This window comes from Galeopterus variegatus, unplaced genomic scaffold (assembly GCF_000696425.1).
Source record: "Galeopterus variegatus unplaced genomic scaffold, G_variegatus-3.0.2 Scaffold684, whole genome shotgun sequence".
Lineage (NCBI taxonomy): Eukaryota > Metazoa > Chordata > Mammalia > Dermoptera > Cynocephalidae > Galeopterus > Galeopterus variegatus.
The window spans coordinates 88,539-112,836 of record NW_007726795.1 but is presented as its reverse complement, the minus strand read 5'-3'; the positions used below and the strand labels follow the sequence as shown (position 1 = coordinate 112,836).

At 54.6% G+C, this 24,298-nt stretch overlaps 2 protein-coding genes across 7 annotated transcripts; one reads left to right on the top strand and one right to left on the bottom strand.

Moving 5' to 3' along the window:
• Positions 1-10: 10 nt before the first annotated feature.
• Positions 11-16,168, top strand: CCDC157 (coiled-coil domain containing 157). Of its 6 annotated transcripts, none has more exons than XM_008571354.1 (11): positions 11-150; positions 6,983-7,241; positions 9,294-9,465; positions 10,165-10,810; positions 11,597-11,674; positions 12,028-12,218; positions 13,504-13,680; positions 13,847-14,015; positions 15,110-15,249; positions 15,666-15,754; positions 15,843-16,168. In XM_008571354.1, exons 2-11 carry the CDS (start codon positions 6,994-6,996, stop codon positions 16,090-16,092), a joined length of 2,160 nt encoding a protein of 719 aa, XP_008569576.1. In that variant the 5' UTR covers positions 11-150; positions 6,983-6,993; the 3' UTR covers positions 16,093-16,168. The 6 variants fall into 6 exon arrangements, with proteins under 6 accessions (XP_008569576.1, XP_008569578.1, XP_008569579.1 ...); XM_008571355.1 differs by lacking the exon at positions 11-150 and adding an exon at positions 3,774-3,812; XM_008571356.1 differs by lacking the exon at positions 15,666-15,754 and having other exon boundaries at positions 13,847-14,041.
• A 1,643-nt stretch (positions 16,169-17,811) lies between these two features.
• Positions 17,812-24,297, bottom strand: RNF215 (ring finger protein 215; the record flags this gene model as incomplete). The annotated part of the gene is made up of 9 exons (XM_008571373.1): positions 17,812-18,598; positions 18,688-18,790; positions 19,043-19,186; positions 19,262-19,381; positions 22,307-22,463; positions 22,917-23,002; positions 23,083-23,154; positions 23,642-23,785; positions 24,067-24,297. Coding segments are annotated over 9 exons (1,080 nt in total), but the record flags the coding sequence as incomplete, so codon positions are not given.
• Position 24,298: the final 1 nt, after the last annotated feature.

Sequence of the window (24,298 nt, the reverse complement as noted above, 5' to 3'; positions counted from 1 at the left end):
GCGGGCACGGCAGCACGGGACGCCGTTGCCACGGCAGTGGTCAGGGCGCCAGGCAGTGGGTTTCGGGGGCTCCCAGGAGCCTCAGGTTCGTCTGGGGCAGATCCATAAGCCGGCCAGACGCAGAAGCTTAGGCCGCTTCGCCGGAGGCAGGTGAGATATCCTACGTCATCCTCCAGACGCCCCCCGCACTCACCTCGCGGCCCTGGCCGCTCCTTTACTCCACAGGCCAGTTCCTCTCTCCCTGTTACCCCGCCTTCCAAGGCCCCAGCTCCCTCCCGTTGGCCTCTCACTGCCGAGAGCCCTTCGTCCCTCAGGCCCGCTGCCTCAAAGCCCCACCTCCTTCTCCCTTCGCCCCCCTCGTTCGCTTCAGGCGCACCTCCTCCAAGTCCCCTTCCAAGTCCCTCTCCCTTAAATCCCACTGATCTCTTTTCCCGTGGGCCTGCCTTTTCTAGGTTCCATCCCCTGCCTTCCACAGCCCCGCCCTCAAGCCCCTTTGACCTTCTCAAATCAGGGCCTCTTCTTTAGGCTTCACCCCTCACTCCCACAGGGGCAGCCCTCTCTTCCCAGAGGCACACCTTCCCGCCCGCTTCTCTCCCTCTCCTGAGATCCTCCCATCCCTGTCCTCTCTCCCCTCCCTCCCAGCTCCTGAATGCGGGGAGCAGGCTCTGAGTCCCTGCCTGGACCTCAGTTTCTTCTCTGTGAAATAGGGCAAGGATGAGATCTCATCTCTCTCTCCCTCTGTCTCTCTCTCTCTCTCTCACACACACACACAGAGCTGGTTTATGTCATTGTTGTTATTATTAATGTAGAATAATAATGATAGCTAGGATTTATTGACTATTTATTATGAGCCAGACCCTGTGTCAAACACTGCATGTATTACATCATTTATTTCCTATAGCAACCTATTTACAGATGAGGACAGTGAAGTTTAGAGTTGGTATAGTGGGAATCCAAACTCAGGCCAATCTTACTCCTTTACTAGTGCAGTTAATTATTCCTTTGCCCTCCTCAGTCCTTTAGTGTCCTACGGGATCAAGGCAATTAACTGTCTTGGATCAGAGACTGGCAACTGCCACATAGACGGTTTTAGAGTTTCTAAAGTGTCTTCATGGTGGTGACTTTGAATTTCACCAGGCACAATGGCTGGGAGGTAGGCATAACCTTTATCAGTAAGGTAGGGTACTAGTTTGAGAGAAAAGGGGCTTGAATGTTGAAAGGGAGTGAGGAAAGACTCCTGCCCTTATCTGGGAGTCAGAGTTCACCTTGAACCCCAGGGAACTGAGGAGAGGCGAGTTAGCTGCTGCTCTTAGTGCCATCACCTGTGTCGTCACAGGTACAGTGCAGGGCTGGCAGCTTCAGGCTGAGGGTTGCACTCAAGACCTAGGAATTACAAAGAAAGCCCACGTCAGATGCTCTTCACTTGGCACACACCTCAAATCATGCTTCTCAAACCATGCTTATGTCTGAATGGCCTCATTTTCCAGAAGAAACAATGTAAGGTAACCTTGGATATTCTTGATGCTTTGGCATTTCAGAATCTAGTGGGACTTGGTATCCAAGATGGCCCCAGATGTACTTATTTGAAGGTGAACAGATCTGTTTCTTGGTGCCATCACAAGCAAGCTTATGAGTATTCAGCTTTGCCACCTGAATACACTTCCTCCCAGGTTGGGACTTCTTGTTAGCTTTTTATTTTCTTCATGCCCATCCAAGGAAAGGAAGCCCAGAATGTTTGAGTCTGTTTTTGCCCTTTGTTTCCACGTCACTCCTTAGGGACATAAAATCTCTTGGGCAGCAATATCTCGTGAGAGGCTGTTGCCAAGGCAACATGTGTGCGGGATGTGGGCATGTGTGTGGGATGTGGGCATGTGTGTGTTTTTGTGTGTATGTCAGTGTTTAAGACGGACACACATTGCTTTCCATCCTGAGCTGATACATCCAAGCTTACTCTGTGTAAAGAGTCTCTCATACATAATTGGTGATTTCTGGAAGACAGAGCTCTGTGTGCCCTACTCTGTCCCTATTCTTGATGTGGTGCCCAGCATGTAGTAGATACTCAGTCCCTGTTTGCTGAATGAACATACTGCATCTCACCCTCTATACCTGCATTGTCCAGTACAGTAACTGCCAGCCCATGTGGCTGTCAAGCTTTTGAAAGGCATCTGGTCCAGATTGAGATGTGCTGTAATTGTCAAATAGACACTGGACTTTGCAGCTTAATGCCAAAAAAAAAAAAAAAAAAAAAAAAAAAAAAGTTTTTTTTTTTTTTTTTTTTTTTTTTTTTTAAAAGATGACCGGTAAGGGGATCTTAACCCTTGACTTGGTGTTGTCAGCACCCCGCTCACCCAGTGAGCAAACCGGTCATCCCTATATGGGATCCGAACCTGGGGCCTTGGTGTTATCAGCACCGCACTCTCCCGAGTGAGCCACCGGGCCGGCCCATAAAAAGTTTTCTTAATTTTATATTGATTTCATGTTGAAAATGATAATGTTTAGGGTGTATTGAGTTAAATAAAATATTAAAATTAATTTACCTGAGGGCCGGCCTGTGGCTCACTCGGTAGAGTGCGGTGCTGATAACACCAAGGCCACGGGTTCGGATCCTATATAGGGATGGCCGGTTTGCTCACTGGCTGAGCGTGGTGCTGACAACACCAAGCCAAGGGTTGAGATCCCCTTACCGGTCATCTTTTAAAAAAAAAAAAAAAAATTAATTTACCTGTTTCTTTTTACTCTTTTTAATGTGGTGTAGGAGAGAAAAAGTAATATCTTTTCCTCACCCATCCTAAGGTTCATGGCTGAGACCCCTATAAGGAAAGACAGATTAACAAGAGAAAAACATACAAATTTATTTAATAAATGTCTTCTATGACATGGGAGCCTTCAAAAATGAAGACCCAAAGAAATGGGGAAATCTGTGTATTTTTTAAAGACAGTTGTGCGGAAGTATAATTGGAGGACAAAAAGGTATGATCTAATAGTAACAAACTGGAGGGAACTTAGCAAAGCCTGTTCAGATTCTTGGCGAATCTGTGTGACATTCCTTCCCAAGCCCACATAGGTCAGGACACTTGTCACATGAGGGTCTTCAGAGGAGAAGGGAGGGAGAAGGTCAGAGAGTAACCTTCCTAGGTTTTATGGCCTGTTCAGGGAAGAAGGACGAGTGAAAGGTGAGAGTGGCCTTCCTGCTTCTGCTGTTTTCTCAATTTCCAAGGTGCCATGTTTTGGGGTAGTATTTCCTGCACCCCATCAGCAGCTAGGAGAAAATCTAAAATCCCATATGTGGCTTGCATTATATTTCTTTTGGACACTGCTGTTCTAGAAGCTGTGTGGCCTGAGGACAGAGCAGAGATATCATACTCACAATCCCAGTTCCCCGAGTGACCTTGGGCTAGCCAACAACTTTCCAGAGTCTGAGTTTCCTCTTCTGTATAAAGGAAGCAGATTCAAGGAAGTGGTACACAGTAGGTCCTTTAGACAGAGCTAGCACTATTGAAGCACACCCTCTGTGCTCAAGCTCAAGGCAAGTGTCCCACCTGTCCTTTCCTTCACCCCATTTTTCCAGCCTGGAACACCCTCTGCATTCTCCCGTTCACCTTCCACCCTGCCCCCGAGGAAACCACTGACTGTGAACTCATTCACTCTCACCTTTATCCATTTTAGGGACTGGAGAGCTGCTTAGGGAAAGCCCTGCACCTGAAACAGGAAGCCAGGCACCTGGATGAGCCTCTGACCTGGAGCCTACAGGCTAGTCCAAGAGCCAGACTCACTCAGGTCACTCCAACTCTACAGGCAGGAACCACGCAGAGGTGAGGGCAAGGCCCAGTCCTCTGAGAGTCCAGAGAGTCCAGTTCAGCTCTAGGGTACCTCTGGATGTCTGAACTTCCCAGCACCTGTGGGCACAGGCTGGCCCTCAGGCCTCTCGGCCCAGGTAGCCAGGTCATACTCCAGTGAACTCAAAAGACAAATGTGCTTGAAAGGGGGACAGACTCAAATAATGATTCTATTCTGGTGGCGGTGTGTGCTGGGAAGAAAAAGAACAGGATGTTCTAAGAATGTGTAACAGGGGATCTCACCCAGCCTGGAGACCTGGGGAGATTTCCTGAGGAGGGGATGTTTGGGTGGAGACCTGAGGGAGGTATCTTAGCTAGGGGAAGTGTGGGGAGGGGCACATTCTGGGTGGTGAGATGCTAAGATGGGGGCAGACCACACAGGGCCAAAGCCCCAGGAAGTGTCACAATCTTTAGTGCTATAGAAAGCCATTAAAAGACTTTAAGCAGTTGCCTCTTCAACAGTCACTCTGGTTGCGTGTACAGAATGGATGAGATGGTACTAGGCAGAAAGGATGTGGTGACCCCTCATGGGGGGCTGTGGTAGTGGTCTGGGGAGATAGTGGAGTCAGGAGCAGTGTCGTAGAGAGAAGTACTGGGTTCCTAGTGTGGTCTGGACATACGTAGCAGTTGGTGCTGGAATGAGGGGGTAGAGGAAGGGGATTTGAGAAAGCACACTCAGTGGGGTGCCATTATCTGAGATGAGGGAGGTGGGGGAGGATAGGTTTGGGAGAGGAGGTTTTTCTCAGCTAGGCCTGGACTTGCTGGGGGCAGAATGGGCCATGGCCTAAATACTGGCCAAGAAACCCCTGCATTTCAGGGGGTAGTGGGGGAAACAAGAGGATTCCTTCTGCTAAGAAATCCAGAAATGACAAGGGGCCCCTGATAGCAGGGTGGGGAGGGACCAGGGCTCAGCATCCACTCAGCTGCCCAGCTCCCAACAGAGTGCTGGCTCTGAAACTAGCTACCGACTCACAACCCGGGAGGGACCAGGACAGTGTTTCATTTCTCCACTTTCTGAGTCAAGGGCGATGGATGGTTCATCCAAATCACGTCTTCAGGTGTTCACAGACTCCAGAAGATGGACAAAAAGCATTCTGTGTGGGCTTTAGGGGAATTGGGGAATATAGTAGTCAGGCATGGGCTCAAGACAAGGATGGTCTTTGCTGTTGTTTCTGCCAATAATATTATTAATAATAATAATGCAGGTAGAGCTCCCTAATCTGAAAATCCAAAATGCTCCAGAATCCAAAACTTTGAGCACTGACATGATGCTCAAAGGAGCATTTCAGATTTCAGATTTTCAAATTAAGGATGCTAGGTTTTCAGATTAGGGATGCTCAACCAGTTAGTATCTGCAAATATTAAAAAATCCAGAAAAATCTGAAATCTGAAACACTTCTGTTGCCAAGCGTTTTGGATAACGGATACTCAACCTGTATTGCTTGAGAACTTTTACTGGTGCCTTGCCTTGGACCAAGGATTTTATTCATGACCCCTTTAAAAGCTTCACAACAACCCGGCCTGCTTGTGGACAGTGTCCCCATTTTACAGCTGAAGCAGCAGCTGGGGCTCAGAAGGGTATGGTGACTTTCCCGAGGCCACGTAGCCAGGAAGGGCATGGCTGGGACTCTCTGTATCAAGATGTGATGGGCTCCCTGTCATCAGAGTCATTAGAATAGATCTCAATACAAGTTTTCAGGTTTTCCTCTCTTATACTTTAGGACTTGCTTTCCCCCAAAAGTCAACACATTTTAAATTTTCTTTGCATGGGTTGGCCAGTTAGCTTACCTGGTTAGAGCGTGATGATGATAACATCAAGGTCAAGGGTTTGGATCCCCATACTGGCCAGCTGTCAAAACTAAATAAATGGTCAAAAAAATGTTTTTTCTTCTTTGCGATTTTTTTTGTTTGCTTATTTTTTTGTTTGGGGTTTTTTTGGTGGCTGGAGGTCAAACAGAGATCTGCACAGAGATTGCACACTAGACCTTGGTATTATTGGTACCATACTCTAATCAACTGAGCTAACCAGCCCTAGGCTGGCTGAGCTGGGGATACCACAGAGACTGAGATGGCCAGGAGAGGAAGTTGTTCCAGCAGAGAGCAATCAGGGCTGATGGGGGAAGCCCAGAGGGATTATCTAACCCAGCCTGAAGGGTGTTCAGGGAAGCCTTCCCGGAGGAGGTGATACCCAGGAACCCTAAAGGATGAGAGGAGTTCCCCCCTAATGGATGGCGAAGTATGATTCAGACAGAGGGGACAGATGGGCCAGGTGTGCATGAGCTGCTTCTCATAGCTGATGGTGGTAGGAGTGGAGAGTATGGGGTAGAGAGAGGGCCTAGAGAGGGAGAAGTGAAGGATGTGGCCAGAGATGGCCTTTCTCCCATTGACCACAGGGAGTCCCAAGGGGTGTTGGCCAGCATCATGTGGCCCAGATCTCTGGAGCTGAAGTTGATCAGATTGGAGTGGACAGGCCTGTGGCCCAGCTGGGAGCTGCTGCAGTGGTCTAGGCAGGAGATGACAGTGGCCTTATGTGACCCAGCAGTCCTCATCATGCTGTAGCTATAACTCTATTGGTTGTCTGTGCCCTGTTTGAGGGTTCGCTCTGGGAGGGAAGGATGGTAGGGACATTCTTGTTCACAGCTATATCCGCCCAACATTTAGCAGGGAACCTGGCATACACAGGCTCTCAGGAGGTACTTATAGAATGTTGGAATTGTCAGGCTGGCCTGTGGCTCACTTGGGAGAGTATGATGCTGATAACACCAAGGCCACGGGTTTGGATCCCTATATAGGGATGGCCGGTCAGCTCACTTGGGAGAGCGTGGTGCAGACAATACCAAGTCAAGGGTTAAGATCCCCTTACCGGTCATCTTTTAAAAAAATAAAATTAAAAAAAAAAAAAAGAGTGTTAGAATGTTGGAATTGTCATTATGGGTGTAGGGTACAGTGAGTGAGAGGGAGGCTGGTGAGGTTGTCCAGACCAGGCCCTGAAAGGCCTTGTCACCTAGGGCTAGGGAACAGACTTCTCCCCAGGGTCTAGGGTGGACTTTTGGCCTAGAGCAACTGGTCAGATTCAGGCTTTAAGAAGGTTTTTCTGGCAGCAGCCACATGGATCTGGCTAACAGGGCTTCTCCTGCCTGCTCCAGGAGCTGTGAGGATGGCACACCTGCTGGGCAGCCAGGCCTGCATGGACAGCCTGCGCAAGGACCTCACCGACCTGCAGGGCACCATCGTAGACGTGTTCTCCCGTGCCGGGCCCGTGCACTTCCCCTCTTGGAAGTTCCCTGACCGTATGGCCTGTGACCTGGACATGGTGGCCCTGCTGGAGCACTACGACCACGTGCCAGGGGACCCTGAGTTCACACAGCTATCCCATGCTGTGTTGCTGGAGCTGGTCATTGATAGGTGAGGGTCTTGACTGAACCTGGTCATCCTGGAATGCCAGCACCTGCCCCTTAGACCAGTAGCAGCCACAGGAGCCCCTCCAGAGGTGGTGATGACATTGGTAACAATAATCGCTATTGACTGAGTACCTGTCAGGGCCAGATCAGCTCAGGACCCTCAAAGTGATCTCACCTTTTTTGTGTTTTGTTGTGAGCTGTGCTGTGCTGTCATCCTTTCACCTCAGGGAGTTGCTAGCCGCCCTGCTAGTCTCTGTGGCACCACAGCTCTGACTGCTGCCTCCCGGCCTCTCCCTGCTGCCTCCTCAGGGTTGCTGTGTGTCAGGGACACCATAGCTACTGCTCAGAGTTTCCATCCCAGTCTCTTTTTCCTGGCATCTTGTGGGCTATGCTGTTCCTTCCGTGTATAAAAAGGCCAGACATGCGATGTGTTTTTCCAAACCCTGGCCCTGCTGGGAAGAGGCTAGTGGACTCCCCTGCAGCCCCACCACTTCTGTGCTATCATTCAAGTTAACATGGTCATCAGCCTTCCACTTCCTGGGGACCACAATCCAGGTTCCAGTGCTCAAAACCCTTATACACTAATAAAGCCATGGGATCCAGACAGGCAGCAAAGACATGAGAGGGACTTCAGCGGTTGCAGGATGACCTACCTGGGGACAGAGAAGCCAGAGTTACCAACTTGGAGGCCTGGAGGAGCCCTCGGTATGAAAGCACCATTTATGACCTATGAGGGGCTGAACATGCTTGAGCACAGAACACACTTTACGTTATGCCATCCCTGTGCTAGGAATGTCCTGCCTGCCCCTTCCAGGTCTGGCCGAGCCCCACTCATCCATCAAGGCTCAGTTTACCTATCTTCTTCCTTGTGAAGCTATTGTTGACATGCCCCCAGCCCTGCCAGACCCCCTTGCCCACCTCTGGTTGAGTTAGCTGGAGCCTCCACTGGGTTTCTGTGTATGTAAGTAACTCCTGGCAGAGGCCACTGGGTCTGAGACCTAGACCAGCCTGAGAACCCTGGAGGACAGGGCCATGGCACCAGCCCATGGTGTAGCATTTAGAGGTGCTCAGTTCATGTCAGGAGATGGGATTATGGCTAAGGTTGCAGAAAGCACAGCAGTCTCCCACTGTGAGGGTTTGTCTGTCTAAGCAGACAGATTGCTCTGTCAATGCCACATCTGTCCTTTTTCCAGATGCTTCCCCATTCACTAGTGCTACTTGGCACTGTTGTCCCCATTCACAGAGGAGGACACCTTGGCTCAGAAAGGGGTAGGGCCTGGAGGCCAGGGGCCACTCCTCCCCCAGGCTCTCTCTGTCCAAGGCCCCATGGGCTTGGAATAACCCCCTTGCATCTACAACAAGAAAAGGCCACTTATCTTCCTGGTACGTGTTGTAAATATAATACAATACTGCTTCCTTTAAAATAGCTTGGTTCCCATGTTATTTTAAAATTAAAATATTTTATTTCCTTAAGATTAGCACCTGACTCTAATTTTGAACTTGGAGGTTAGGATAGACACCTAGCTGTCTTCACTCTGTGTCTCCATTGTAACAGAAGCAGCTCCTCCTGCAGGAGAAGCCCCTGATTAGTATCAGGAGATTGTACATGTGCCTCTGCCTTGTTTACCCTGTGGCTGTGGGTAGGTTTTTCCCCTCTCAGGGTCTCAGCTCTGTCATCTGTAAAGTGAAGGCTCTGGGCCACTTGATGTAAGGCAGGTGCTTACCCAGAACTTCCTGAACACTCAGAATACAACTGAGGTGAGGCCTGCCCGGCCTACCAGAATTCACTGGTCCAGTGGCGAACAGCCAGGCAGAAGTGCTGCCACCCAGGAGGCCCAGAAGAGGCCACTTAGCTGAGCTTGGGGCCAGGGAAGGCTTCCTGGAGGAAGTAGCCCCTGGGTTGGGTTTAAAGCTGGCCCAGCAGAGCATGTTCTGGGACTCCCCAAGTCCTTGATGCCTGGGCCGATTCTCCAGAGCCAGAAGCTGCCAGTTGTATGTATGAGGGCACGTTGCCACCAGGCTCAGCTCCAGCCAACCCTGACATCTCTGCCTGCAGGCTCCTGCTGCTGCTTCAGAGCTGCATGAGCTATTTGGAGAACCTTGGCCCAGAGCAGATGATGCCCCCTGCCCGGGCTGCAGGGCCCTGCATGTCCGTGGGGCTCACAGTGCGGCGCTTCTGGAATAGCCTGCTGAAGCTGAGCATGCTCTACAAGCAAGTGGCCCCCCAGGTGGGCCGCCCCTACTCTCCACCCCCCAACTGTGGTCAGCCCCATAAACCCTCCCAGCTCCAGCTTCCTAGAGCACCACATCCTTCACTGGCTCCCCACTGACTGTAGGGGACAGTGTGAACTCTGGAGCCTCCCAGTTAAGGCCCACATAGTAAGGTTAAGAACACCAGCTATGAGGGTCATGTCTGGGCTGCCTGGCTCTGCCATTTATGCTGTGGGACTTTGGAAAAATCCTACCTACTGTGAACCTCAAGTTTGTTCATCTGTACAGTGGGGGTAATATTTGCCCCATTTGTTACGGGTTATCCCATAATCCTCACAACCACCCAGTGGAGAAGGACCACCATCACTGTGATGGAGAGGAAACTAAAACTGAGAATGGTTATGGCAACATGGGAGCAGGCAAGTCCACTAAGCAAGAGTCCAGTAACCAGCAGCTGTTACTGTCACCATTATTCTCCCAGTACCATGCACATAATCACATCAAACCTGGGGTGGAGATGGGGGCAGCAGAGAGGAGGCCTGGGCTTGGTAAGTCAAGTCTGTGGAAAAGAGGGAAAAAGTTCTCATTCAAGTTGGTGTCAGATAACATCTGAGGGTCTGAGCATCAGGCAAAACTGTCATAGAACCTCCCCAGGGAACCAGTCACCTCCCAGGCCCGTCTCCCTCACCTGCTTTTCCTTTCTTTCCTGACCACAGAAAAAGGCAAACCAAGGGGAGACCCTTACCTCCAAGCCCACAGCCAGGGACGAGCCAGCCAGGAGCCCTGAATGTATGACTGCCAAGTTCATCCGGACCCCCTCTCCAATGCCAGGCTTGCCCCAGATTTGCCAAGAGCCGGAGAGCATACCCATCAGAGTCTCCCTGCGGTGTCTAGCCAGGATCTCTGAGAACACCAAGAGTGTCCACTCTCAGACCATTGAGACGGCACTGGTGCCCTGTGACGCGTGTGCCAGTGTCCAGGGCAGCCTGCGGGAGGTGGGCAAGGTGGTCATCAGCCTATGTCAGAGCCAGAATTTGCCCTCGTCCTTAGGCCAGTTCCAGCAGCTGGTGCAGGACAGCATGGGGCTCAGGCCACTGCCAGCTGCCACCATGAACCACTGGGCAGCAGAGCAGAGCAAAGACCTGATGCGCCTCAGTAAGCATGTGGGGGCTCTCACTCAGCTTGTTGGGCCCCTCAGGGCCCAGTTGGAGGGGGCTGAGGGCCAGAAGGATGGCCTGAGGAAGCAGGTGGACAAGCTGGAGCAGGCACTGCAGCAGGAGCAGGGGGAGCGGCGGCGGCAGGCGGAGGAGGCCGAGCAGTGCCTGGCCAAGTGGGAGCGTGACAAGCAGCAGCTGCTGGCAGGTCTGTGCCCCAGAGGATAACCACCTGGTGCCCCAGGGCTCTGCTACAGCCTTAGCTCCCAGACGCAGACCCCAAGACGGGGCATCAAGGACAAGCAGTGTGTGTGGAAGAAAGCCAGGTTGGGGAGTGGGCAGCAAAGAAGGGACCGTTCATCCAGCCAGTGATGTGAGCAGCTGCAGCTTGGTCCCACTGGGGAATGTACAGAAGAAGCCTTGTCCCATCATGAGGAGTCAGCTGGGGTATTTATCCACCTACTCCTGTCAGTCACTGAGGGTTACTTTAGCCAGTGATGTGAGCAGCTGCAGCTTGGTCCCACTGGGGAATGTACAGAAGAAGCCTTGTCTCATCATGAGGAGTCAGCTGGGGTATTTATCCACCTACTCCTGTCAGTCACTGAGGGTTACTTCCAGGAGGCAATTCCCTGGCACCATCAGCTGAGCAGAGCAGCCTCTTTGGCTTTGGCTGTTACACAAAAAGATGCCACTACTGGCACTGGAAGTCAGCCAGGCCTGAGAGATTTGGCAAGTCACTGCCCTTTCTGAGCCTTACTGTCACCTCTGCAGAGGAAACCGAGGCCCAGAAAGGTGTAGACACATGGCAGCCAGTCAGTGAGAAGCAGGGTGGACAGGTCCCAGACTCCAGGTACTTCCCCTGAGCTCCTCCCGCAATCCCAGGTGTCCCCTCCACACGGTGATGGTCGCCTCCACTCTGCAGGGTACACTGGGCATGAGGGCCACTGGCCAGGCCCAGGGACCCTCTGAACGGCCTCTTTCTTGGCTGCCATAGAAACAAGTGACCTAAAGACAAAAGTGGCCACCCTGGAGGGAGAGTTGAAGCAGCAGCAGGAGTCCACGCAGGCTGTGGGTAAGGAGCCTTACCATATGTCCCCAGGCCACATCTCAAGCATCTTCCATCTCTGTCCCCTGAGCTTCCATGGTAAAGATAGAGGGAACCACTGGAGGGTGGGCCTGACTGACCACACTGTTGGGGGATAACTTGAGCTGGGGTGCCACCTACTCAGAGAGCACCTTCTATTTTCCAATCCTACCTCGGGGGTTCAGAGCCTCATTTTGTGGCTAAGGACGCTGAGGCCCAGAGATGTGATGTAACTACCCAGCTTCAGGTCCCATCCTGGGTCAGAGGTAGTGCAGGGAGTCGAACCAGGGCTTCCCTGCCCTGCCCTCTCCCACGCCTGCTCAGCCTGCTCAATCCTGCAGAGGCAAAGGCCCAGCAGCTGCAGGAGGAAGGTGAGCGCAGGGCGGCAGCTGAGAGGCAGGTGCAGCAGCTGGAGGAGCAAGTGCAGCTGCTGGCAGGGAGGCTGGACGGGGCGAGCCAGCAGATCCGCTGGGCCAGCACAGAGTTGGACAAGGAGAAGGCCCGTGTCGACAGTATGGTCCGCCACCAGGAGGTGAGGCCGGGGCCTCGCCAGGCCTTGGGCACATGCATCGTGGGCTGCAGGGAGGAAGAGCTCCACTAGTGGGGGCTGGGGGCTCATCGATGGAGGGTACCTGCTCTCCAGCACACACCCAGGTTTTAATTTAACTCACCCTTACAGAGAGTCTGCCCTGAGCCAGGCCCTAGGGGAACAGTGGCCCAAGGATAGACACTGCTGCCCAGCGAGGCCTTGCTCTGGAGGAGCCCTCCATCTGGCAAGGATGAGCAGACATGCCACCGCTCTCCTAACATTTGTCTAATAGGGGCAGGGAAAGTGCTACCTGGGGTCCAGGAAGGGATGGGCATCTCTGCTTGTGGGAATCCAGAACGGCTCCTGGGAAAAAGTGGCCTTTGACCTGGATGCCATCAGCTGGTGATTAGTCTATCAGCCAGGTGAAGGATGGGGAGGGCAGAAGGTGAGCCCAGGGTACCTGTGCCCTAGGCAATGGGTCCTCATAGGTGTCCTTGGCTGTGGCCAAGGGAGCAGGTGACTTGTCACCTAGTGAAGGAGGCAGGTCTAGGGGCTGTCTTGGCTAGGTTTACTCTCAAAGGCTCAGCAGGGAGCCAGGAGCCCAGTTGAGAGTCCCCAGGGTCAGGCTTGGGCCCAGGATAGGGAAAGCCTTTCTACCCCACGTGGGTGCTTTTCTCAGGATGGGTGTCTGCTGTGACCCAGGTACTGGGCTTCAGGCTCTGTAGCCGTCTCATTCTCACACCTTGCCACAACAGCAGGAGATAGATACTCTTGTCATCCCCATTTTATAGATGAGGAAACTGAAGCTTGGTGAGGTTAAGGAAGTTGTGCAAGGCTGCACAGCTAGCAAGAAGTGGAGCCAGGACTTAGAGCAGATCAGTGTTGGAGTAGGAGTCAGGAATTGTGGGTTTCAGTGATACAGGCTGATGTGACTGGAGACCTAAGAAGAAGAAGAAAGCCTATTTCCCAGAATTCCTCTCTGAATGGGTACTGAGTGTGACTGAAAAGAAGTAGGGGGCAAGGCCAACAGAGACAGCCAACTGCTTTCCAAAGGGGCAGGGTCTGCAAGCTGGGGCCTGGCCTGGACCAGGTCGGGTGTGCATCTGCTTGCTGTTGCCTTCCCTCTGCCCCTTCCTTTCCACGTGCATGCACAGCCTCCCCCATACACAGACACACGGCACGAGGGAGAAGCTTAAAGGGTAGTAGATACTGTAGCCTCCTTAGTTCTACATGGCTGGGCCTCACCCTGTGGGCTGCACAGCCTCTCTGCCCATCCACTCCTGCTTAGTCCCTGCAGGGCAAGCAGCGAGCCCTGCTGGAGCAGCTGGACAGCCTGGACCAGGAGCGTGAGGAGCTGCGGGGCAGTCTGGACAAGGCCGAGGTCCAGCGGGCCCATGTGGAGGAGCAGCTGCAGAGCCTGCAGAGCGAGAGGGAGCAGGGGCAGTGCCAGCTGCAGGCCCAGCAGGTGGGAGTGGGCAGGGCAAGGGCAGGGTGGGCTCTTGCCTTTCACCAGAGGAACCTCCAGCCAGCTGAGTGCCTGTGGGCCTGTTCATGTCTGGGAGTGGGAGCAATGTCCCCAGGGGAACCAGGGGCCATCCTCAGAGCCAGGTCTGAGCCTCCCCCTGCACCAGGAGCTGCTGCAGAGCCTGCAGTGGGAGAAGCAAGGCCTGGAACACACGACGACAGACCTGCGGCTGACCATCTCGGAGCTGGAACAGGAGCTGGTGGAGCTAAGGGAGCGGGAGCGGCTGCTGGTGGCCTTCCCGGACCTGCACAGGCCCAGCGAGCACCAGATCCAAAGTAGGAGCCCTGGGATGGTGCTGAGGGTATGCCAGGGCCCAGGGCGGGCAGCTGAGGGCTCACCTGGCAAGACACTGGGGCTGGTGGTGGGAGTGGTGGAGTGGGTGGGGGCACCAGCAGTGCTGCCCTACAGAGCCACTATGACATGCAGGTGCTTAATGCATTATCCACTCCTCCAGGTAGACAGGGACATGGAAGCCCAGAGGTGACATGACCGCACCCAGTTACAACAGCCGAATTTAGACATAAGTCTGGCTGCTTCTGTAGCCTGTGTTCTCCATGACACATGCCGGTCCTTGCTCAGCTTCTCCATGTCCCTCTTCCTGGCCTCTCCCCAAACCCCACCATAAGGCTGGTTCCAAGGACACAGCACCCAGCTGTCTAGTGTCCTGGACTCCATGGCACAGGAGTGCTAGGTACCCATCTTAGCACAGGATTGGATGTTAGGGGACCTGGGTTCTCTTCCCAGCCTCTCCAGCTCTGGAACTGAGTCCATTTGCAGACCTGTCAGGAAGATCTGCTGCAGTTTAGCTGGTCATGATAAGTCATCACTCCTGAGCACTGACTACATGCCAGACCCTTCTGTCCCCCCTTTGAACCATCCCACAAGGTGGTAGCAGCCCCTTTTTACAAACCAGGAAACCAAGAACCAGAACGGGCAGCAGCTTGTCAAGGTTTGTAGAGCTGGAAGAAAGCATCCATCCCCAAAGCAGTGGGAGAAAACATCGTTGCTGAATCCCTGTGATTTCACTCACACCCAAGAGCTGGCTGTGTGACTTGGGACAACTCACTTTCTCTCTGGCCTGCCAAAAACAGGTGGCCTTGGAATAGATTCTTTTGCTTGTTTGCTAAGTCTTCTGTGAACTCAAGGTCCCACCCAGCTTGCAAATTCTATAATGCTGTTCTCACCTTCCAGCAGGCAGGGGACAGCGAAGGGGGAACAAGGCCACAGGAGAAGGAAGATGAGATGGGAGGCCCGGAGCACTGCCCAGGCCACCCACCTCAGCTGGTGTGCCTGCACTCTGGGGTCCCGTCCTATTGGGCACAAGAGGCAGACCTGGTGGGGTGGGGTCCCAGATAACACATCTCCACAGGCTCTGGCAACATCACGAATGACATGGAGAGGCAAGTGCAGGCCAATGACATCCGCATCCAGGTCCTGCAGGAAGAGAACGGGCGGCTCCAGTCAATGCTGTCCAAAATCCACGAGGTGGCCCAGCAGGGAGGCCTCAAGGTGGGCCTGAGGGTGGATCTGTGGGGACTTGGAAGAGGCCCCTACCCAGCAGAGGCCTTCAGACTCTGCCCTGGGAATCTGTTAAGAGCCTGCCTTATCTCATGTAGCTTTAGGCTGCACTTTTGTGAAACATCTTTCATGTTTCAAGAAGGCATACGGATGTTACAGATCAGTGTCTTCTAGCCCAGCACAGTGCTTCACACCTTTATTTCAAGTGCAACCAGGAGCCTTGTCAGAAAGCAGCCTTCTCACACATATTACCTGCCCCAAGGTTCGCAGCTGAGGAGCCCTGCCCCTTAGTGGAAGGAATTGTGGGTATGGGTTCAGGCCCTCCCTCCCAGTCCCTGGCTATGACACGCTTTCTGTACAGTGGGGAGGGGACTCCTGGGCCCTTCTGAGCTTGGCTTTCTTTGCAGCTGATCCCACAGGACCAAATCTGGTCCCCTCCCAGCAAGGGAACTCAGGGAGCAGCACCCCTCACCCAGGCCCAGAGAGCATCCCCAGGGTGAGTGAGACTTTGCCAGAGGCAGGGAAGACAGGGGTGGAGTAATCCCCTTTGCTCACAAGATCTCTTGTGATCTGGTCTTCCTCAGGCCCCTGGGCAGGCGGCACTCTCCTGGGAGCAGGACAGGCAGTGCAGGCAGGATTCTGCCAGGCCAGCTTCTAGCATCCCCACCTCGGCAGCCCTGCAGCCAGCCCAGCAAGTCCTCCCTGGATGATGGGACCCACTCAACCATCTGCACCCAGAACCCCATCCAGGCCTTGGCCAGGCTGAGGAGGAGGCTCTCCCCAGGCCGGGGCCAGGGCAGCTCTGCACACCAGCTGCAGGAGCGGCCCATGTAACCTGCAGCGGGGTTAGGGCTGGAGGGCAGGTGGCTGGCAACCCACCCAGTGAAATAAAGCCACAGCTATCTGTCCACAGCAGTCTTGGCTTCACAGCAGGGCTGAGCTGGAGGAGGAGTCCCTCTTTCCCTGTCCTTGGCAGGGGCCACAGTCCCCAGGCATGCAGGTCATCAGCTAGCAGAGTCCTGGCACGGTGGGTCCTCAGTAAATGGGAGCTTCCTGCCTCCCTCCTGACAGGGACTATGGGAGAGGAGGGCACACTGAGAGCAGAAAGAAGCTTCTAGCACCTGGGCCAGGTGAAGGAAGGGCAGTCTTGCTATCTGCATAGCAAGGGCTAAAGGGTAAACCTGGACTTAATGACCAGCACCAACTAAGAGGAGGGTCAGGATGGAGGGTGTGCAGGGCAAGGGCTGAGGCAAGCAAGGAGTCAGAGGCTAGCGTCCCAGCGCTGGGCTCATGGAAGACGGCAGAAGGCAGCGATGCTCTCAGTTCCCACCCCGGCTCTGGACCTGGGGCTGGGGACATGAAGTACCCCCAAAATGGCAGGCCTCCTTTCAATGAAGAACTCCTTGCCTTTAGGAAATGGTGAGAGTCATGAAAGGTTTCTCTAATTTCCAAGGTCAGAGCCCCAGGAAGCTACTGAAGGCAGGGCAAGGCCTCACCCAACCAGACAGCTAGACACCCCTGGCTTTACCAGGCCTGTCCCTTGAGGTCCACTCAGTCCAGAATGCTACATGACTGGGTACTGATGCCACCAGTTTTCCTCATGAAGCCACTGGCCTGCCCTGAGTCACCTGGTCTGTGACAGGCTCTGAGGCTTTGCAGAGGGTGCACATTCGCAGCTTCCTCTGACATTTCCCCTTAGTGAGGAGGCCATCAGATAGAGCACCTGTTTACAGAGAAGGGTCAAGAAAGGCCGAGTGTGCAGCTGAGCTGGCACAGCCAGGGTCTTCCCAACTGCTTCTGAGGAGCCAGGGGGTTCCTGAAGGGAGGCTGTGATGTCCTGGGTGCCCCCTCATAGGGGACAGCCAGCTCTCTGGGTGGCTTCCTGAGCAGGAGGCCTGTGCCCATGTTCTGGGAAAGGACCTCTCATAGCTGACTGACTCTCATCCCTCCACCAACTCAGCATCCATTTATTAGCTCACAGGTCTGTAGGGTAAAAATCTAAGCCCTGCATAGCTGGGTTCTCTGCTCAGGGTCTCAGAAGGTATCTGCCAGCTTGCCTTCCTTTCTGATGCTCTGGGGAAGAATCCACTCCCAAACTCATTCTGGTTGTTGGCAGAATTCCAGTCCTTGAGGATTTATCACTGAGGTCCCCTTGTCTTTGCTGGCTGTCAGCTGGGGCCACTCTCAGCTCCTAGAGGCCATCTACCTTCCTCAGCATGTGGGCTCTCCATCTCCAAGTCAGCAACAGAATTTCTTATGCATGGGATCCCCTTCAGGCTTCAAATTTCCGACTTCCTCCTCTTCCACTGGCTGGAGAAAACTCTGCTTTTCATGGACTCATGTGGTTAGGTCAGGCCCACTTGGATATCTTCCTTGTCTAACGGTCAACTGTGCCATTTAGCATAACTTAATCATGGGAGTAAAATCCCTATACAAGGCGTGTTCACGATGGGGTGGGAGGATCTTGGGGGCCACCTTAGAATTCCACCTACCACAGGCTGTAGAACCCAAGGCAACTTTTTTAAATTTTAAAATATCCACACATTTTACATCTTATGTTAAAATATATCCATGTTTATTTCACTATTAAACCTTCCCTACCCCAACTCTTAGAAAAGTGGATGCCCCTGGAAGATGCACCACATTGATCCTGTGGCTTCAAGTATCCCAGTCAGTGACACAGCCCCAACCACGAAGTACAGGACCGGATGGTTCTTAAGGCCTCTGGTCTCAGCCAAGCCCGGGAAGGGAGTCCAGCTGCACAGGCAGTGGGACTTGCAGCTCCCAATGCCCATGGACTGAGGCAGCAGACAGTGGAGGAGTCTCTGGGTTTAACACCATGGCATTGACCAAGAGGTATCCTGAAAGATGGTCAGGCCCAGGTACCCCAAGGCCAGACAGCTCCTCCCTCAAGCCAGCCCCCAATAAATAAGCACAAAACCCAAACACTGCAGCCACAGCCTCAGCCTCCAGGGATGCTGTGACAGGCCACACAGAGCTCCCAGAGCCCTAGGGACAGCTGCCCTGGCCCCACATTCTCTTTCACTAGAGTCCTGGGAGTTGCCTGTGAGGAGGGCAGATTCAGATGTCCCAGGATTGCAGAGAAGGGCCCCAAAGCGACCTCTCTTCCTCGACTGGTCCTGGCCCTGTATCCTCAGCTGGGGTTGCAGGTCCCTCCTTCCCAGTGTGGACACGGTGGGGTCCCTATCCTTCCTCCCACTCACAGGACCTACTGTCCTGTCCCAGGAGCCCAGGCTGAGGGCTGGGTTGCAGGTGGGAAGGGTCTGTCCCCACGTGGAGAGTCCCAGCTTGAGCACCTAATCATCTGAATAGCGGTTCCCTGCAGGGGAACAGGAAAAAGAACAGGGAGGGAGGCATCAGGTGGGGACCAGGTGGAGTTGGCCGAGGGCCCCCGGCCCTGATACTCACCCAAAACATTGAACTTGCACAGTGGGCAGGTCTGCTGGAGCATCAGCCAGGGGTCCACGCAGTCTCGGTGAAACTCGTGCTTACAGGGCAGCACCCGGAGCCACTGCAGGGGTGTGCGAGGAAGGGCTCAGGCCATGGGGCACAGGGGCAGGAATCCAGGTGGGGTGCCTGCCTGGTCCCGTGCCCCTCACCTGAAACATCGTGGCCCGCCCCTCTCCATTCTGCTTTCTGTAGCCCTGGTGTGGGCTAGAAAGAGAAGGGCCTGGCTGAGGTGGTTCCAAGATCTCTTGGGAATAGGGTGAGGGAGGGGACATCACAGGTCAGCCAGTGGCTGGTCTCTGCCCAAGGCACTAACCTGCTTATTACAGAAGTAGTCCAGACACACGGCGCAGGTCTCCATGCCAGGCTCTGGGAGACCCTGTGCCGCCCTGCTCAGACGGCAGCGCCGGGTCTTGAGGGATGCCAGTCTCTGCACCACACGGCGCTTAAACAGGTCCACCTGTGGGGAGAGGACAGGCATAGTCCTGCAGGCCCTCAGGCTGGGGCGCTGGGGCTCCCTTGGGCTAGCTCCCACCTGGCCTCCGGGCTCCTGTTGGCTCTGCCGCGATGCCTGCCGCTGGGCCTGGACCACAAGGCCTGTGCACAGAAGCATGGCCACCAGCAGGATGGCATTCCATAGCTGCTGCAGGGGCTTCTGGGGAGGCAAGCAGGTGTCAAGGATGCTGGGGCTGCCCTACATTCTTCCCTCAATGCATATGGTGGGAGTTAAGTCAAGGTCAGTGTTGTTCCCCCAGTAACTCTGAGGCCCCCCCCAGGGCCAGGGCCTACATGTATTTTCTTCTTGGTTGGGGGTGGGGGCGGGGTGGCTGACCTGTACAGGGAACTGAACCCTTGACCTTGGTGGTACAAGGCTATGCTCTAACGCACTGAGCTACCCAGCCAGCCTCAACCCCACTGGTTTTAAAGTGTCCTCTCAGTCATGTTTCCTTTCCAAATTCATTCATTCCACAAAGACTATGTGAGGCACTGGGGCTACAGTGGTGACCACATCAGATATGGTTCCCTCCCACTGATGGGAGCTCACAGACCACTAAGGGCAGCAGCAAGAAACTCATGGTTAGAGTGGGTGTGAGGAGGGTTGGGGGCAGGCGAGGGGCCAGCCATGGTGGTCAGGGAGAACTTCTGGAACAAAGGGTATCAAGAGGCATTAGGCAAGAGAAGGGGTGGGGAAGAAGAGAGTTTCCAAGACAGAGAACTGTGTCTGGAAGGACATAGACATGGGAGGGGGCAAGGAGCATGGGATGCTGAGTGGGGGTGCATGCTGCAGGGAAGGGGAGCTGCAGTGGTGGGTCTGCAGGTGAGATCCCTCTGGCTGTGGGTGGGAAATGGGTGAGTAAGGCCAGGGCAGGGAGGGTTGTGGGATGGGGGAGGGGCAAGTGAAACCCCAGGAGAGAGAAGTGACAGGGCTTGGGGGCTGGCTCCCTGAGACTGAGGGCGTGTGAACTTTCAGCCTGGACAGAAGTGGCTGCTAGAGGCTCTGACTACTACACAGCTGGCTCAGGAAATGATGTGGCAGAGTAAGCAAAGCATGGCCCACTCTCTCACACAGGCATGCCATTTCACACAGCCTGCAGATGTGTTATGACTAATAAACACATTAGCTTAAAAGCTTTCTGCATTCCTGGTAGCTCTCTGCCATCACGTTCTTCCCCAACTAATGCTGAAGTTCAACTACCACCGTGCTGGGGGAGAGGGGCTGAGAAATGATTTGACGTTAAAGGAGGCCACCACTTCAGGCGAGGTTGGGGGCTGTTAGTACGAGATCTTGCTTGGAGTGGAGGTGCTCAATCAGTCCTGCTCCCCCTCCATCCTGCCCCCGTCTCCCCGCCAGTTGCAATGGGGTGCTGGCACCTGTTCCATGAAGTTTTCCCCAAGCCCTAGGCTGAGCTCAGGTGCCCTTGCTATGTCCTGGAGGGTCCTGTGCCTACCATCTCCTCAGCGCTCACCCCAGCAGAGTGATAGCTTATCTCCAGCCTATCTGCTTCCCAGACGGGGCACCCATGAGTCCAGGGCTGGAGCTGCCCTGCTCTTGTGCCCATGTCATATTGAGCCAGGCTGACATGTGGCAAGACTCAGAATGGCCAGTACAGTGTAAGCTCTCCAGGGCCAAGCCTGCTCTAGAGCTCCTTGCTGTGGAGCAGCTAGCAAGTGCTGGGTGGGCCAGGGATGTGGCCAGCCTGAAGCTCTGCTGCAGACCAGAGACCCAGGCTCCCCAGGCTCAACACACCTTGGGGAGCCCCAGGTGAGGAGGGAGGGGCGGGGCTGGGCTTACCCATTAGAGCAGGGCATGGTTCATCAGACCTTCCTGATGTGTGACTGCTGCAGTCTGGATTCCCAGGGACTGGAGGGTCTGAGACACCTGCCCCAGCTCCCTTCAGATGCCTCAGCTGCCGTGGCCATTCAACACTTGTATGGTCCTCCCCACTCTGGCCAGCAGTATGGCCAAGGCCATCCTGCTTTGCCCTCTGGACCATCCAGACCAATCTGCAGACTGTGTGCATTTCCACTGCCATGCCCCCGTGGGCTCTCTCCTGGCCTGCTCCTCTCTAGCTCTAGCCTTTCTGTGGCACCCCCTCCTGGCCTCTCATCAGATGCCTGCCCTGTCCAGGGGTCTGTGTGAGCTGCCCATGAATGTACTGTCTCTCTTTACAAATGAGGAACATGAGACCAGAGTTTAAAAACTTGTCCTGAGATCACTCAGCTAAGATTTTGGAGCCAAGATTTGAACCTGAGTCTGCCTGACTTGAAGCTGCCCTGCACAGCCTATGTTGGCTGACACCTGCTGGGGGCTGCACACCAGAAAACCAGGGCGTGACTGCTCTGCACAGAGTAGGGACTCAAGAAATGCTTATGGATTACCTTTGAACCCCCTTGATACAAAGCATTGGGAAATCCAGAGATAAACACAACACAGCCCCGGCTGTCAGGAGACAGTCACGTTACCCACACATACAGGATGGCTCTCCTAAGAGCCCTAGGAAAGGCCTGACAAAGCACTGTTGTGATTTAGAAGAGAGAGAGGGACTTCAAGCTGAGGGTGCGAGAGAGGCTTTTCAAAGAAGGCAGCCTGGATGAGCTGTGAAGGTCTGGCTAAAATGGGACATAGGGAGATGGAGGAAAAGGGTGTCTACACATACAGCCAAGCATGGACAAGGCCCAGTTTCAGGAGACCAGGGCATGTGTGGAGGCCAGTGAATGGCACAGGGTGGGCAGAGCATAGGGAGAAGACTAGAAAAGTAGGATGAGTGACCAGGAGAGCTGTAAAAGACAGGCTAAGCAGCCTGAACTTTATTCTATAAGCAATGGGGAGCCAAAGAAGGCTACTGAGCAGAACGTGATGACATCAGCAGTGAACACTGTCTGCACATGATTCTGGCCAGGTGCCTCACTGAGCACCCACCTGTACCATGTCACTGAACACTCACGACAGCCCCATGACTGAGAGAGGCTGTCCTTGCCACGAGGTGGGGAGAAGTCACACAATTTGTGAGATAAGTCATGTGTGTGGCCCCACCTGAGTCTCCTCTCCCTGGGCCCTGTATAATCTGCTGGCACCTACCTGCTCCTGGGCACGACTGCCTCCCAGGCATACCAAGTCCTGCCATCCTCCGTAGCCATCTTTGGAGAGGCCACAGGTGGTCCACAGGGTCAGCTTCCACTCAATATTGGCTGACAGGGACTCTCCACTGGTGATCTCGGCTGCAGCCTGGGTCCTCCTGGGAAGGAAAGTCACAGAGGGGCCAAACAGAAGGGCTCTTGGGAAGGAAAGCCCAAACGCACCTACCCCGGCCCTGTGGGAAAGGTATACTCCAGAATGTCACTCCTGCAGGCCTTTGGCTTTGGCCCCCAGGCCTTTCCCAGCTATTTGTTTTTCTAGTTCTCATACCAGCCAGGCCAGGGAAACCTGCAAGTCCAGGGAGCTTGTTAATCAGGTATCCGGCTTCTTCCTAGCTGGGGCCAGCCCCCTCTGCCCACAGAGCTGCCCCCTTGCTCTAAGCCCTGGCGCCTCCTTCCTGTCCCCTCACCCATTTTTCAGCCTGGGAGAGTATAGTCTTAAGGCTAACAGATAGGGCCCTGGCCCTGAGAGCTCTGAGCCCCATGGGAGAGCCAGGGGCCCTCAGCATTCAGGCTCCCAGGCCCCGTCCTCAAGAGCCCAAACCCCAACTCACTGTAGCAGTGCCTCCAACAGCTTGGTGACATTGGAAGAATAATGGAGGACGATCACTGGCCTGAGCAGAAGCTGTGATATGTCCAGCTGCAGGGGAACAGGGAGGTCAGCAGGCCCTGGTCCCCTGTTCTCTGGTGAGCTCACCCCCACAGCTTGTTCCGGTTTACCTCTCGGACTACATTGTGGTTCAGGATGAGAAGAAGCAGGGCAGAGGCTCCCAGGAAGAGGGCCCGCCGCATCTGCAGGACAGAAGGCGGGAGGTTGACACATACCCTGCCCACACACCTGACTCACCACCTGCAGCCCCAGGTGCTATTAGCTCCTGGCTCTGCAGTGAGTGTTTCCTCTAGACAGACTAGTTATAAGCTCCTGAGGTCAAGGGCAAAAACTCTCATTCCTCCAGCATTCCCTTATATGCTCTGTGGGATCCAAACAATGCTGTGTCTTCCCTGGTCCTTGTAGGACCAGTCCCCCACTCGCTCCCAGTTTCCCATACTCCCCATCCCATACCCAGAGCCTAGTGCAGCTTCCTGAGCTCTCTCTGACCTCCCCCCCCCTCCCTGCTTCTACACCATACTGACTCAATTCTCCAAATTGGGGTCCCCTGACCTACCCAGGCCCAGGGCTTCTCTGGAAGCTCCTTAGGGACCCATCTGGTAGCTGGCTCTAGCAGATGCCTTGAAACCCTTTCCTCCAGCCCCTCTCCCCCACATACACTCCCTGCACCTGCTGGACCAGGGCCTTGGGATAGGCCTGGGGGCCACTGCCCTGGTTCTCCTGGTGGAACTGGGCCGCCTGCTCCCTGCCCACATACGCCACTGCAATCCAGCTTTCTACGGGCACTTCCTGCTCGGCATCCACGATGTCCATCTGCGTGCAAGGGGCCATGAGCAGGGGGAGGAAGGGGGAGAAGGAAGAGGGAGCCGGGGTCGGTCACAGAGGATGCCAGGCCAGGGTTTGGGAGTTTGGAGGGGAGGGCATCTGGATCTCAGGTTTTGGAAGCCTGAATGCTGGAGGCCTGAGCAACCTGGGGAGGGGCTCTGAGCTGTCAGGGTTTGGTCCAGGATGAAGGCTGGTTCTGGGTGCAGGGTCTACAGGAGGTTTGGGAGGGGGGTATAGGCGAGATGGCCAGATGGTCCTGCGGCGCTCACCAGCAGCAGGCGGCCGCCCAGGGGGGGCGCCGGGTCGGCTTCGTGGCCTATCCTGACACCCTCCAGGATCAGAGCGTCCTGCCGCTGCAGCTTCACTTCCACCCGCACGGCGCGGGCTCCGCCCCGGCCCGGCCTGGCTGCGGACTCGCTGCCGTCCGCCGCGGCCCCGGGCCCCGCCAGGCCCAGCCACAGCGGCAGCAGGGGCAAAAGCAGCAGCAGTGGCGACGGGGGC